Source organism: Cydia pomonella, chromosome 3 (genome assembly GCF_033807575.1).
Source record: "Cydia pomonella isolate Wapato2018A chromosome 3, ilCydPomo1, whole genome shotgun sequence".
Lineage (NCBI taxonomy): Eukaryota > Metazoa > Arthropoda > Insecta > Lepidoptera > Tortricidae > Cydia > Cydia pomonella.
Genome location: NC_084705.1, coordinates 1,681,598 through 1,697,757, shown reverse-complemented (window position 1 = coordinate 1,697,757; position 16,160 = coordinate 1,681,598). Strand labels below are relative to the sequence as shown.

Below are 16,160 nucleotides of genomic sequence, written 5' to 3'. Positions count from 1 at the left end.
AATTAGCTTTTTTCTCAGAAACGCGTAACTTTTCAGGATTGCCATAAAACAAACCTAACCTAACCTATCTATAGGATAACCTTACGAAAAACCTAAGAAGTTAACTGTTTAATAATATGACAATCATTACATTCAGACTTTTAATAATTATGTCAAACAAAGGGATCCGATAATTACGATAATATATACATACTACTCGTTGTTACCGTCTGAGAACTTGGAGTATAAGGACCTAACGCCCCCCTCGCAACACACTCGCCATATGACTATCGTTTTATCGTGCATGTCAACTGGAAGCGCTGGGGCTTTCGCTCTACACGTGACGAAAGCATGCAATACTCGTGGTGGTTAGTTTAGGATCGTATGTAATGTATTTATTTGCGAGCGTATTCTTTTTATAAACTCCGTGGTTTGCAAGATTTAGATTTAGACATTCTCATGATATAAAATTACAATAAATTATCTTTTTATCTTTGACGACCAGTTTGGCCTAGTGGGTAGTGACCTAGTGACCCTGCCTACGAAGCCGATGGTCCCGGGTTCAAATCCTGGTAAGGGCATTTATTCGTGTGATGAGCATGGATATTTGTTCCTATGTCATGGGTATTTTCTATGTATTTAAGTATTTATAAATCTTCTTCCTCGCGTTGTCCCGGCATTTTGCCACGGCTCATGGGAGCCTGGGGTCCGCTTGACAACTAATCCCAAGATTTGGCGTAGGCACTAGTTTTTACGACAGCGACTGCCATCTGACCTTCCAACCCAGAGGGGTAAACTAGGCCTTGTTGGGATTAGTCCGGTTTCCTCACGATGTTTTCCTTCACCGAAAAGCGACTGGTAAATATCAAATGATATTTCGTACGTAAGTTCCGAAAAACTCATTGGTACGAGCCAGGGTTTGAACCAGCGACCTCCGGATTGCAAGTCGCACGCTCTTACCGCTAGGCCACCAGCGCTTTTTATTTAAGTATTTATAAATATTTATTATTTATATATTATATATATCGTTGTCTAAGTACCCTCAACACAAGCCTTATTGGGCTTACTGTGAGACGTAGTCAATTTGTGTAATAATGTCCTATAATATTTATTATTTATTTATTATTATTAAGTAATTTACACGAATTTATATATTATAATTTAAACGAGTATTTAATTGACACTATTATTGCCTGCAATTCCTGTAACCGTTACCTACACTTATCGACGTAACGATAGATATTTAAAATAAAAAACCGGCCAAGAGCATGTCGGGCCACGCTCAGTGTAGGGTTCCGTAGTTACTCTTCCGTCACAATAAGCTAAACTGGAGCTTAAAGTATAATAAATTATTAACCAAGGGATGAAACGGTACCTTTCACCCAAGTTAAACAAATAGGCAAATTTGCATAATCAGTACCTAAGTCTTTTTACTATGAAGGGAAAACTTTTTGCGATAACTCAAAAACAGCTAAACTGATCATGTCCGCTATAGTTTTCATTTAATATCTTTTTTAAGCTCTACTTCCACGATTTTTTTCATATTTTTTGGACCTATGGTTCAAAAGTTAGAGGGGGGGACACTTTTTTTTTCTTTCGGAGCGATTATCTCCGAATATATTTACTTTATCAAAAAATGTTTCTTGAAAACCCCTATTAGTTTTGAAAGACCTTTCCAACGATACCCCACACTCTAGGGTTGAAGCGAAAAAAAAATCACCCCCACTTTACGTGTAGGGGAGGTACCCTAAAAAAAATTAAATTTTTAGATTTTATTGTACGACTTTGTCGGCTTTATTGATTTATATATCCATGCCAAATTTCAGCTTTCTAGCACTAACGACCACGGAGCAAAGCCTCGGACAGACAGACAGACGGACATGGCGAAACTATAAGGGTTCCTAGTTGACTACGGAACCCTAAAAAGAGGCCGCTGTGTACTGTATTTTGTATTTAAGTACCTTTTGAATACATCTCAATAGTTTTTATGTTGCTGGATTCGTCAATCTAGGCGTCCAAAGTTGATAGATTGACGAATCCAGCAACGTAAAAACTATTGAGATGTATTCAAAAGGTAGGTACTTAAATACAAAATACAGTACGTAGCGGCCCCCCTTTTTAAATATCTATCGTTAAATTTAAACAATCGCAATTATTTTCCAGTGGCGCTAGTGAGCACGTTGATGGGCTCTTAAATAAAGTATCAAAATAGTCACGTGACTTTTCGTAGCATCTGTCAACCCGATATCTTTTTTCTTCCCGATTGGCGTTTGTCGGCTGTCACTATACGATTGTCAATATTGTCATCGCTATGCCCCCTGGAACCCTTGCTTCTCGTAACCAGTTACAACGACGTAATCGTGTATATTAGTAATTTTATTTTCTAAATTTAATTCCCCACGTTTCACGGCGGTACTACATAAACAGTCCTACGTACTACTATCTAATACGTTTACTCGTACTATATGACTTCGTCATCGACGTTACGCATGTGTGTGTTACGCTGGTGACCGCTCGTTACCTTGTTTGCAAAGCTGGTAACGAAGCTCTAAAGGTCAGAGCCAAGGGCCGGTGTAGACGTACATAAGTACATACAGGGCAAACCGTCCATTTTGCGCGGGGAGTAAATTTGCTCGTTGTGAAATCATAGGTAGATCTTGGTTATAGTTTGGTTAATAATTATGAAGAGATACGAAACGCCTGCAAATATATTTTTATCTAGACATTATGTTAACATCAAGTTGCTTTATGTTTTACAAAGGAATAATATCTATCATCCATACAAAAACAACAACAACAAGAACAAGATTTATATGATAATTAGCGACCTGCCCCGGCTTCGCCCGGGTAGTTAAGCATGATTTTTTCCCACATCATTAGAAAAAATCGTCATATTTCAACCAATTTACACATAACCTTAACAAATTATACACTTAAAACTTCCTCAAGGATCTCTCTATAAAATCCGCATGAAAATCCGTTCAGTAGTTTTCAAGTTTATTGCAAACATACAGACAAACAGACACGGCGGGTGACTTTGTTTTGTAAGGTGTAGTGATAGAGTCAAATATGGGTGGACAATATAAGAGTTACCGATTCGCTAGGGCTTTCAGCTTTTTTTAATAGAAGGCTTTTACCATGCCTATACTGTAATGGTTGAGCAAAATTATTACACAATGTTTTTCATCACACTCGCGAAGAAAAAACTAAGTATATTTTAAGCGAAATGATTCTTAAATACGGTGACATTTCAAACATTCGTCCGCCATATTGTCATTCTTTGACAGGTTAGGCATCGAAGGCACAGACCTATCCCGCATTCAGCCACGATTGAAAATTCTGTAAAATAAATTTAAACGGCTATTAAACTAATCAAATTAAATATTTTTCAAGATAAACAATAAAGGTAAATTATAAACGTCAGTATTTTAAAAGGAAAACTCATTTATACCTACTTGGTTCGTATGATTTACTGACACGATAAAAAAAAAAGATTTAACTCCATGTAGTGTAGTACAATAAACCCCGACTAGAAATATATGATCATTGTCAAGAGGGCGCTGTTATTTTCATGTCTAGGGTGACAATTCAGTTGAGTATGAAAAATTTAGTTCCATTCAAATTCCGCAATGTGGCGTGTGATCATATATTATTGGTCAGGCTTTACATGCCTTTGTCCTTCAGTATACATGAATGAAATATTAAGATAGTCTTCGAGCAAATGTCATGAAAAAAAAAAGATCCTTAAGCCAAACGTCTAAATAAAGCAAAAACTTTCTGCGCAGTAACCAACTCCCGAATGGCACCATTCAGTTAACAGCAATCACTAAAGTTTATTAAGGAAAATAACGACAGCTAATTGTCGTGGGCCGGCTATTAGGGGCCATGGCCAGGGTGTGGTCGGGGCCACGGAGTGCGAGTCGTAGACGGAGTGAGGGTGTGACTGAGGGCCATGGGGTGCAGCTTACTTCAGTCACTGGGAGGACACAGCATAGTACGGAAATCGTAGACGTTTTTCCACTTCTAAATATTTTCCATTCTCCATGATTATTTAATATGTTATTGACACAAAGAAAATATGTTTATAGGTTTGCCTTTTTTTTTTCAACATTTGCCGAAAAAAAAAAAAATTTTTAAGCGAAAGATATAAACCTAGAATATATTATGCTGAAGCGATCGACATCAAAATAAAAGTGATTTGTTAAGATTTAGTTAGTGGAAAACGTTTTCTCCCGAAATAGAATTTCATAGATAAAGTACCGTTATTTCGCTAGGGTCGCAGCTATTCCTCCTCTTGGTGCCGTAGGTTCAGAAAACGGACTTTTAAAAAACTCGTAGCGCTTTTTAGGGTTCCGTAGTCAACCAGGAACCCTTATAGTTTCGCCATGTCCGTCTGTCTGTCTGTCTGTCTGTCCGAGGCTTTGCTCCGTGGTCGTTAGTGCTAGAAAGCTGAAATTTGGCATGGATATACAAATCAATAAAGCCGACAAAGTCGTACAATAAAATCTAAAAATTAAAATTTTTTAGGGTACCTCCTACACGTAAATTGGGGGTGAATTTTTTTTTGCTTCAACCCTATAGTGTGGTGTATCGTTGGAAAGGTCTTTCAAAACTAATAGAGGTCTTCAACAAACATTTTTTGATAAAATGAATATATTCGGAGATAATCGATCCGAAAGAAAAAAAAATGTGTCTAACTTTTGAACCATAGGTCCAAAAAATATGAAAAAAATCGTGGAAGTAGAGCTTAAGAAATACATTAAATGAAAACTATAGCTGACATGATCAGTTTAGCTGTTTTTGAGTTATAGCAAAAAGTTTCCCCTTCATAGTAAAAAGACTTAAGTACTTACTTTAATTAGGTACTGTACGAGGTTTAGGTAGGTAAATTGGCTATATCAGTCACCTGAGAGCGCACCAGCGACGCTCTCAGCGGTAGAACGCAGTCGCTGTGGTCGAAAACGGCTAGGAGATGATGATGTGATGAATTAGGTACTGATTATGCAAATTTGCCTATTTGTTTAACTCGGGTGAAAGGTACCGTTTCATCCCTTGGTTAACAATTTACTATACTTTAAGCTCCAGTTTAGCTTATTGTGACGGAAGAGTAAATCAAAATACGGTTGCCAAGGATTCAATTAGCAATCTTGAGGCCTTTTTCTAGTAAATTCATCGATTCGAGTCCTGATTTTTTGGCTACGACTCGATTGAATTCACGAACATACCTACATAGGTCTAAAAAACATCTCAAAAATTTGTACCAAAATTTTGCACAATAGCTAAAAATAAGAGAATCGCTTCTAAAAATTAGCAATATCATGTTCGATCGAACTCACCGATTACTTTTTTTATTTAAACATGCAATTCAAATTAAAAAAAAACATGATATCCAAGGTCCCGCGGGCACGCACATCGATCTCGCACACGCTAAGTATTAACAAATATTTAAGAGAGAGAAAAATAATAACTTATATCTTATATTTGCTATACCTTATTCAGGGCCCCATGTAGTACCATATCAATTAATAAAATAAATAAATATTATAGGACATTATTACACAAATTGACTAAGTCCCACAATAAGCACAATAAGGCTTGTGTTGAGGGTACTTAGACAACGATATAAATATGTATAAATACTTAAATACATAGAAAACAAAATCAATCTCTCTGCTTTGCCTAAAGCTTGACTGGTAGACAATGCCTCATGGCATTAAGTCCGCCTTTTGTGCTATAAGGTTTTCTTTTGTGCAATAAAGATTAAATAAATAAATAAAACACCCATGACTCAGGAACAAATATCCATGCTCATCACACGAATAAATGCCCTTACCAGGATTTGAACCCGGGACCATCGGCTTCGTAGGCAGGGTCACTATCCACTAGGCCAAACTGGTCGTCAATAATATGACATGTATAAGAACTAAATATGGACTATGGTTTGCAAGAAATAAATACTGAATACGCTTAGGGAGAGTGAGAGGAGAACCTGAACCCACGCGGCCTTAGACGGTCAGTTGAATATATTTTGGCACTTTTTGCAGCGTGGTAACGTGCAAAAAGTCGGTGTTATCAAAATAACAGTCACAATAAGAAGAAGTTAGAAGAAGTTATGTATAGAAAACTAGGTTCATTAAATATTGACGGAGAATCTTGACTGCCCTATAACTAAATACTGGATCGAAGAGGCCATCGGCAGGTCCAAATAGGATGAGGCTTCTTGTATATTTTCTATATCTACTAACTTAGTTAGTTATTAAGTCAAAATTGTTACTAACATCCTATGCATCATTGATCTGCAATATTGTAATTTTTTTAAATTATTAATGTTAAATATGTGTGTTTTAGAAGACCTGCATCAACTTCCGCATGGCTACTATCCATTATTTTATTAGACAGATAATTTATATCTACCTTGACCGTCGCCAGACAAGATACTCCCTTTTTAGTAGGTATCGATCTTATAAAGTCATTGTCAATGATGATCATTGAACAAACCTGTCTATGACCATATACGTTTTATACCTTTAACGAAATATAAAGTTCCTGTTTTTTATTATATGTGCTTTTAAAGAACACACTGTTTGTATTTATTAGGATTACCGCCTATATCAGGGGATTGGGAAAGGATGGGAGGTTTTCGTCGAGTAGAAGGCAGCTGAGTTTTAGGACTTAAACTAGTTTATATATTACATAACATAAGCCTTCGAGTCAATCCGTATAGCTGACCATAGTAGGCTGGTTTTAGTGTTTCGCTGACCGTTCTGGACCGACTATTTGTATAAAGTTTATGTCCCCGTCAGCTTTACTCTAAAACGCTCTCTGAACTAAATATATTGTTCCAGTGCGAATCGCTCCGCGCGAACGGTCAGCGCGACACTAAAACCAGCCTAACTTCGTAGTTCGTACCAGACTCATCAGTTAAACGGTAAATTAGGTATATTTTATTTAAAATACTTTTAATGATTACTTAACCTTTCTTTGGCTTGGACTAAATGCATTAAAAAAAGCTACTTTCAATTCCCAAATTCAATTTCGAGATCTTCAGACAGACATCTGTACCTAATTTCTGCCATACATTGACAGTTATGTCCACCAACCAGATATGACGGAGTTATCAGTTGGTACGTTTATATCTAAAAAAAAACTTGACGCCGTCAACGTCAGACGCGTTTTTTACAAATTTTTCCTTTTATTTTAGATCCAATATGTTTTTACTGGCTTTTTTAAATTTCTTTTGTACTGTTTTTTGCGGAATTATCTTGACTGTAATGCGACACTTCGCTTAAGGATACGCGACCGCAAAAATGTACATATTGTACAAAACTATTAGCCGTCGAACAATGGTCGAATGACAGAAAAAAAGGGAAAATGATAACAAGAAGTAAAACGCGTTCACAAGCGTCTACCACAACCAACGCACGCCCACCACCCTCGCCCGCCTCGTCCGTCTCCTTGCCATCGTCGTCGGGCGATGAATTCGCCACCGCGCCCGACACCAGCGAGTCGAGCGACGAGCGCGGGTCGCCGCCGCCGCCGCCACGACCACCTGCGCGACGGGGACGGCCACCGCTGCCGGCACGCTTGGGGCCTGCGGGACATCCTGCCCCGCCCATGGCTCCCGCTGCCGGTGGTGTAGTGCGTCGCATGCGATGGTCTCAATCCATGAATGAGAACGTCATGCGCGCCTACTATGGGGCTACAGAGGGGGGAACTAAACTATCCGCGTATCGTGTCCGAATTCTGCCTCTGTTTCAGGCTCTTGAACCGACCATCGAAGTGACTGCGCAACGACTATCGGATCAGGTGCGAGTCATCCAGCGGCTAAAGCGGTTGGATGACTCGACACTTGAACGGCTCCGCCTGGAGGCTCTTTCTGCTCGCTCAACCTCCACCTTGGCGCGGGACCCGCCCGCCACGTCGCCGGATCCGGTGCCGGCACCCGACCAGGCACCGGGGGCGCCGCGGGTGGATTTCAGTGCCGACGAGGAGGAGGAGTTCGCGCAGAGTGTGAGTAGTACAGCCAATGAGCAACTGAGGAGGACTCTGGAACAGGTGATTATGCAGTATCGGTCCACACCCAACACTAGGCCACGATTACCACGTTTGCCTATGAATAGACGCAATCTAGCGCTAATGGCAGCCCTAAACGCTTTACTAGAGCCATATCTGCGGGCTAGTAAAGATTTAGATGATACGCACGCGATCATGTATTGCGGAGCCATCGCGGCGTGCCGTGTTGCACGAGTCAAGTTTCCGGACGCTGAACGTGCACCTAGGACCGCCGGAGGTGCCCCCGCATGGCAAATACGGATCGAGCGACGTATCAACTCGTTTAGGACTCTCATTGCAAAGCTGATCTGCTTCAGGGGGGGCAACCACCGCCCCCGAGTAATGCGCTTTGTGAATCAGGCGTTCGCGGGGACGGGTATTGAGCCCCGCGACTATATTGCCAATCTCACGGAGCGCATCGACTTTCTTAAGCAGAAAGTGTATGCATGGGCAAACCGTATTCGCCGCTACAGAAAGCGTGTGGATCGATTCCAGCAGAATCGTCTTTTTCAGAGTGATCAAAGGAAGGTATACCGAAAGTGGGAGGAAACCAACCTTCGTGCGTCCGACACGCGATCGCCAGAAGCTACTGCCATGACTGATTTCTGGCGTAGCATCTGGTTAGTGCCTGTCGAACACACCGAGGGGGATTGGATGAGTGTTGTCGAGCGTGAGTGCGAGTCCATCGAACCTATGGGGGCAATCACCATCAGCCCCGATGACGTAAGTTGTGCCATTCGCACGGCCCAGAACTGGAAAAGCCCTGGGCCGGATGGATTGCACAACTTCTGGCTAAAATGGTTCCGATGCTCGCACTCACGTTTGGCAGCACAATTTCAACAAGCCCTCGAGCTTGGTTCTCTCCCACCTTCCTTAACAACTGGTGTCACCTTCCTGCTCTATAAGTCCGGTAGTACCACGGAAGCGAAGAACTACAGACCCATCACGTGCTTGCCTACACTCTACAAGCTCCTTACATCCATTTTGAGATCGAAAATAAACGCGCACATTGTCGCTAACAACATTTTGGCCTCCGCTCAAAATGGATGTAGGGTTGGGTCCCGTGGTACTAAAGAGCTCCTCCTCATAGACATGACCATTTGCCAACAAATCCGGCGGAATAAGGGGGCCCTCTCTGCCGCTTGGATTGACTACAAAAAGGCCTATGATTCGGTGCCTCACTCATGGCTGGGGAGGGTCTTAGAGCTGTATAAAGTTGATACAGCTTTAAGAGCCTTCTTAAGCGCGTGTATGAGGCAGTGGACCACAGTCCTTCGTCAACCAGGTGGCGGGGATGACCGCCCTGGCCCGCAGGATTTTATAAGGATTGAGCGAGGAATATTCCAGGGTGATAGTCTGAGTCCCCTGTGGTTCTGCCTAGCTCTGAATCCCCTCAGCACTCTGCTGAAGGATACGGGACTAGGTTGCCGGCTTCGGAGAGAGGGTGAAGTCATTTCTCACCTTCTGTACATGGATGACCTCAAATTATTTGCACCAAATAGCCAAGACTTGTTGGAGCTACTGAAAACCACCGAAGTCTTCAGTAGTGCCATCAACATGGAATTTGGTGTCGATAAATGTGCGGTTATGCATGTACAGCGGGGGAAGGTTGTAAATTCAACAAATTTACAACTATCTGAGACAATGTCTTTCAGATCTATCTCTGAATCAGAAACCTACAAATACCTTGGTATGACACAGTCGTTGGGTATTGAGGACGAGGGTATTAGACAGTCGGTGAAGGAGCGCTTTTTCAGTCGGCTCACAAAAGTCCTTAACAGTCTTTTCTCAGGAGGCAACAAAGTGCGCGCCTTCAACGCCTGGGTAATGCCCCTACTCACATACTCCTTTGGCATACTAAGGTGGACTCAGACCGAGCTGGACGCCCTGGATCGGAGGGTCCGACTACTGCTCACCACACACCGTATGCTACACCCACGCTCGTCAGTTATGAGATTGTACATCTCACGGAAGTGTGGAGGTCGCGGCTTCCTAAACGCCAAAGATCTCCACAACCGCGAGGTGTGCAATCTCAGGAATTATTTCCTTAACAACGAGTGTGGGATGCATCGTGATGTGGTGGCAGTAGACAGGAACCTCACGCCGCTCTCCTTGGCAAACGAGAACTGGCGCAAACCTGTGGTACTAAGTACTGCGGATCGCAAGGCGGCATGGGAGAGTAAGGTGCTACACGGGCGGTTCTACAAGGCCCTCACGGGACCCGACGTGGACCTGCTCGCGTCGGTGAACTGGTTACGATTCGGGGACCTCTTCGGAGAAACCGAGGGTTTTGCCTGTGCAATTGCGGACGAAGTTATGATGACGAACAACTATCGGAAATATATCCTGAAGGACGGTACGGTCGACATTTGTCGGGCATGCCGCCGTCCCGGAGAGTCACTCAGGCATATAATTTCCGGATGTTCTCATCTTGCTAACGGCGAGTACTTGCACAGACATAATCTCGTAGCCAGGATTATTCACCAGCAACTTGCTCTTCTATACGGCCTTGTGGGCCGCGAAGTACCGTACTACAAGTACTCACCTGCGCCAGTTCTCGAAAATGGTCGTGCCACGCTCTATTGGGATCGATCTATTATCACTGACAGGACTATTGTAGCCAATAAGCCTGACATCGTGATAATAGATCGATTGCAACGCCGGGCCGTGCTCGTCGACATCACCATCCCCCATGATGAGAATCTCATGAAAGCCGAGAAGGACAAGTCCAGTAAGTACCTAGACTTGGCTCACGAGATAAACGCCATGTGGGATGTTGATTCGACGATCATTGTCCCGATAGTCGTTTCAGCGAATGGTCTCATAGCGAAGAGTCTCGACCAACACCTTGAGAGACTCTCGCTAGGTGGTTGGATCAAGGGTCAGATGCAGAAGGCGGTGATCTTGGACACGGCGCGGATAGTCCGCCGGTTCCTCTCTCTGCAGCCCTGACCACCGGCAGCTTGGGCCCTGCCCCGCTGCTGGCGGCACCCTAGGTTAGGTTTTTTATAATGTGTTTATATATATTTTGTATTGTTTTGTAAGTGTTTTTATATTTTACTTTTATATTCATATTATAAATAACCTAGCCTAAGACCAAAAATAAATAAAGGAAATAATAATAATAAAATACTTTATTGTGCACTACAAAGAAATATACATGTTACAAACAAAACAAAAAAAGGACATATGTAAGTAGGTAACAACAGGCGGACTTATCGCTAAAAAGCGATCTCTTCCAGTCTATCTAGTTACTAGGGTAACCTGGGGGCCTAGCCAAAGTAACAATCGTACATCGAAAAACGCCGACTGAAAAAAATATCAGGATGCCAGATGCAAGGAAAAGTTATTCCATATCCATCCGTACATTAATTCACTTTTGATTGGCTTTTTCTATCAACAATTTTCACTTGGCTTTGCCCCCTGACATTCTAAGTCACATAGGTTTTTTGAAGTGATGTAGTGTACTCACCGGCATGGTGCAGCGCGGTCTCGAAGGGCGCCCGGCGCACGCGCTCCTTGCTCTCTGCCAACAGACGGATTTAGATCAACAATGTGCCAACTAGTCGTTTAAAACATGCCCTAACGCACACAACGGCAATCTTTAGTCGCGCCGAGTTACATTACTATATGGGTAAATAAAATTTTCTTGTCACTCATTGCTATGGTTATGTTATATACCTTTACTCTTAAGAGGGAATTATACCACGTGATCGATCGTCCATACAAAAAAGGGAAAATGTTTTTCCACTTCTAAATATTTTCCATTTACCATGATTTTTCTATAAAGGGAAACCTATAAACTTAGAACTTATGATGCTGAAGCGATTAACATCAAAATCAAAAGTTTTTTTTTGTACTACGTGGTACTGTGTAGTAGTAGTATTAAAACACTTTATTGTACAAAAAGAAACATAAAACAGGAAAGAACACACATCACTTGTACAAAGGCGAACTTATCCCTTTCAGGGATCTCTTCCAGTTAACCTTTGAGCAATTGAGGAAAACTTGGAGAACGGTAGACATCAAAACTGTACTTCCTGACCTGATACTGATACTGTGTATATTCTAAAAAAATAAAATAAAATAAAATTTCATCTTCAATTGTTTTGGTACAGGTACAATATTTTATTTGTATTTTCATTTACATTAGATTAATAAGTTATTTTTTTTTAATATGTTAATTCTTTAAGATTCGACAATCGTCAGCCTCAATGAATACTATGTTAAATTAAAACTAGCGACACCTCCCATCTTCGCACGGGTTACCCTTAACAAATTATACACTTTCTTCCTCTATAGATAGGTGAAAACCGCATGAAAAACCGTTCAATAGTTTTTGGGTTTATCGCGAACATACATACAGACAGACACGGCAGGGGACTTTGTTTTATAAGATGTATAGATTAGAAGAAAATTGGGTTGGACGCAGTTTTAGTTTTCTTGTGCCCAGGTGATATTGAACTATTCAGTTTAAGAACAAACTAAGACGGTTATTTTGTCTCTCATTTTATTAAGAGAGAGATTTTTATGTCCTATTATATTTATTTATTTTATTAAGGATATTTACAGATAATGACTTCAGTGGTCGGACGTCAGACCGTCAACATCTCCTGAGGGTGCCTCGTAGAGTGTTTCGCACGTGTCGAGTTTTGTACTTTTGGTGGTGGGTTGTTATATTTATTTGCGTATTTATTTTTGCGGTGGGGGGTGGGAACATTAATTGCTTGTAAGAATACGCAAGTAAGTAGAAAGGGTTAGCACTTAACACTGATTGACTAGCACGTTCTTTTTTCGTGGATAAGCAAAGTAATATTTCTTGTTTTAATTGATATTGACAGATACAGCGGCAGCAACACATCCGAACGCTACCTATAGAGACCTTTCTTTATTATGACGTTACTTAAAAGTGAAAAATCGTGCACTTGGCCGAGATGCGCGAGAGTGGACATAGCAACCCGACCTGCGCTCGCGACGGCGCGCGGTATTTATCGGTTTGTTGCTAATGTAAGGCTGTAAACATGAATCCCATCAAAAACAATACTTGTCAAAAAAACCAAGTCTCGCAACTCAGTTGTTCTGCGGTAAAAAGTTGTGAGATCCATGTAATACCAAGTCGGTTATTAATTTATTCAGTCTCTACTTAAGCGACTTTCTGTCTTAATACGTCCAGTCTCTAAGACCACGATCGTGGTCCATAACAATTGAAAATCAATTGTGTCTGGAATCTCCGTACTCGAAGCATTAAGTTGTTACGTAATAATTAACAGCATCTTATAGTGACGCATATCAATATTAAAATTCTTTAATGTTTTATATAAATATATTGAGACTTGGCCATCGCACTAAATAATTGAATTTACATGTGTTTTCAGGCGATTGAATTTACACGAGTTTTCAGGCGATGGCCAAGTCTCAATATATTTATATAAAACATTAAAGAATTTTAATATTGATATGCGTCACTATAAGATGCTGTTAATTATTACGTAACAACTTAATGCTGCAGATAGGTAATTACACTTCGGCACTTAGATCCCATAACGTTAGTATATTGAAACCACCATGTCGTGCGCAGAATCGCAAAAGCAATATATTGAAGTATCCCTGCATCTCATGTAGGACACACTGCTAAGTCGGCAGGCTCAGCGGCAGGGACTGCCGCTAACAGTAAGCGCCTGTAATACTCTGCCTTGGAAGCCACCCACGACTTCGTGCCCGTCGCCGTCGAGACAGCCGGGCCCTGAGGGCGGGAGGCACGTCAGCCCTTCCGAGAGCTTGGCAAGCGACTCAGGGAGAAAGGAAATGACCCCCGTTCTGAGTCATGGCTTTTCCAACATGTCTCCATCGCCATACAGCGGGGTAACGCTGCTAGTGTGATGGGGACCTTTGGACCCGGCATGGCTCAGAACGGGTTTTAGCTTTTTATGGTATATACTTACAATAGTCTAATTGTTAAATCATTAAAAAAGTATTCCATATTCAAAATAAGACAACAGTCCAAAGAGCAAAGAGTATTAGGTACAACAGTCACACGGCTCAAATAGAATCCAAAGAGTCTATTAACTAAGAGATTTATATATCTATATAGGTGGCGTTGCTATCTATTATTAGAATATCCCAAATGACTTTAAAACACTTGTCTTTTTTCAGCTCATCTAACAAAGTAGCATAATGCGCGTTGCCACAAAACATGCTGAGTATCGTCTAAAGTACATGTTTAAGCGAAATAACAGCCAATTAAAAAACTAATTTGTCCTTTACATAAAATACAACTTTGTAAGATTGAAAAGGAATAAACAAAAGCGTTTGGTGAAACAAGAATGTTGGTTGCATATCTAATCGGCTGAAAATCTTGTAAGTAGTGTTTCATTACCTACTGGCTAGGGTTTAGTAACGGTTACTTTGTCATACGTGATCAATGGTCACAGATAATATTATATTAAATTACCCATCCTCATTCCTCGTGAGTCACATGACACAACCATTAAAAAAAACAAATATACAAAATAAATACTCAAAATAATAATATAGTCTTATTGTTGTAGACTTAAATTTTAAGAGTATTTTAGTTTTAATTTAGTTTGCTATTTAGTTTTTTTGCACCTCCTAATTAGTTAATTTAAGTTTCATTTCTCCACTACCTAAAGGTTGTCTGGAAGAGATCGCTCTGTAGCGATAAGGCCGCCTGTTGTTTACCTTTATCTTCATGTATTATATGTGTTTCCATGTACATTTTTTTCAGAGGTTGTGCAATAAACAGGATTTGTATTGTATTGTATAAATAAAAAAATTGGCATCAATCTTGCACAAATCGACCTAGCCCCAAACTAAGCAAAGCTTGGACTATGGGTACTAGACGAAGATATACATACGTATATAGATAAATACATATTTATATACATAGAAAACATCCTTGACTCAGGAACAAATATCTGTGTTCATCACAAATATAAATGCACTTATCGGGATTCGAGCCCGGGACCATCGGCTTCATAGGCAGGGTCACTACCCACTAGGCCAGACCGACCGGTCGTCAAAAAACGAATCAACTTTCGTCCTAACGTCAAATGAATTGACTTGTTGTAAAGGTATTTTAGTTAGAATCGTCTCGATGAGTAGTTGATATGATTGTGAAGAGTATAGTCGGTGAAGTAAATTGCTGGATAATATTTCCATCACAAACTCTGTTTAGATGTTCAGAAGACGGAGTGCATTAATGTTTTCATAACATTCACAGCCAATTGTTGTGTCTCTCTTTTGTGCAAAGAGGTTTTTAATGGTGAAAGGTCATATCATACACGACACCTGTAAACTTTCTAACGCTTGATGTGTTAAAAGTTGAATGTCCTAATCATCCTTTATATTTTCTATGCATTTAATGAAAGTTACTGCAATTGGTTTTAATATTATTAACATATAAAAACTATCGAGAGTGAACAGACATCTTTTAGGTAAGCATGTACCATCCTAGACTGCATCGGCACTTACCATCAGGTGAGATTGTGGTCAAATGTGGTCTTTTCTTAATAAAAACAAAAAATGTTCTTTTGCTATAGTCATGGGATGTATGGCGCCATTAATTTTCAAACTAACAAATATCAATGAAAAATTAAACTTAAGTAGCTCTTTTATTTTACAGGATTTGTCTACACCATCCCATTACTGGTGCCAGTCCCATCATAACTATATCGGAGCGTTATAACTACTGAGTTCATTTTGATGAACGAACTGTTTCGATTGGTTCGTTTCATATGCTCAAAATTGTAGGGAGTCATTGGATGAATACAGCATGTCTAGTCGTTTTCGTTCTAGACCTGAGCCTCGGGAGGCTAGTCTCGCTATCCTTCATTTAAAATTAAACTGTCGTTCCACCTTCCACCAAACCTCTTCGATTTCGATACAAAATGAATGAATACAAAAGCAAATTGTAGACAGTAACAGTAATGACACATACTGATATCGAGCGTTATCGACCTTTGCCTCTTTAGGTGTTTTATGAATGTAAAATTCGAAAATATATAATGGTGAATAAATGGGGTGGAAATATTTTTGTCGTCAATATTTTATTTAGAACCAGGTTTGGTGCGTATAATTAAGAAATGTTACTTATTAAATAATACCCCAAA

General features: G+C 40.5%; 1 protein-coding gene across 1 annotated transcript in view; it reads right to left on the bottom strand.

Moving 5' to 3' along the window:
* LOC133515736 (synaptic vesicle glycoprotein 2C-like) overlaps positions 1–16,160 on the bottom strand; it is an 83,511-nt gene that overhangs the window by 51,167 nt on the left and 16,184 nt on the right. The window contains exon 2 of the mRNA XM_061848305.1: positions 11,504–11,557. Within this exon, the coding sequence (XP_061704289.1) occupies positions 11,504–11,557 (54 nt within the window). The remainder of the gene's footprint in view (positions 1–11,503; positions 11,558–16,160) is intronic.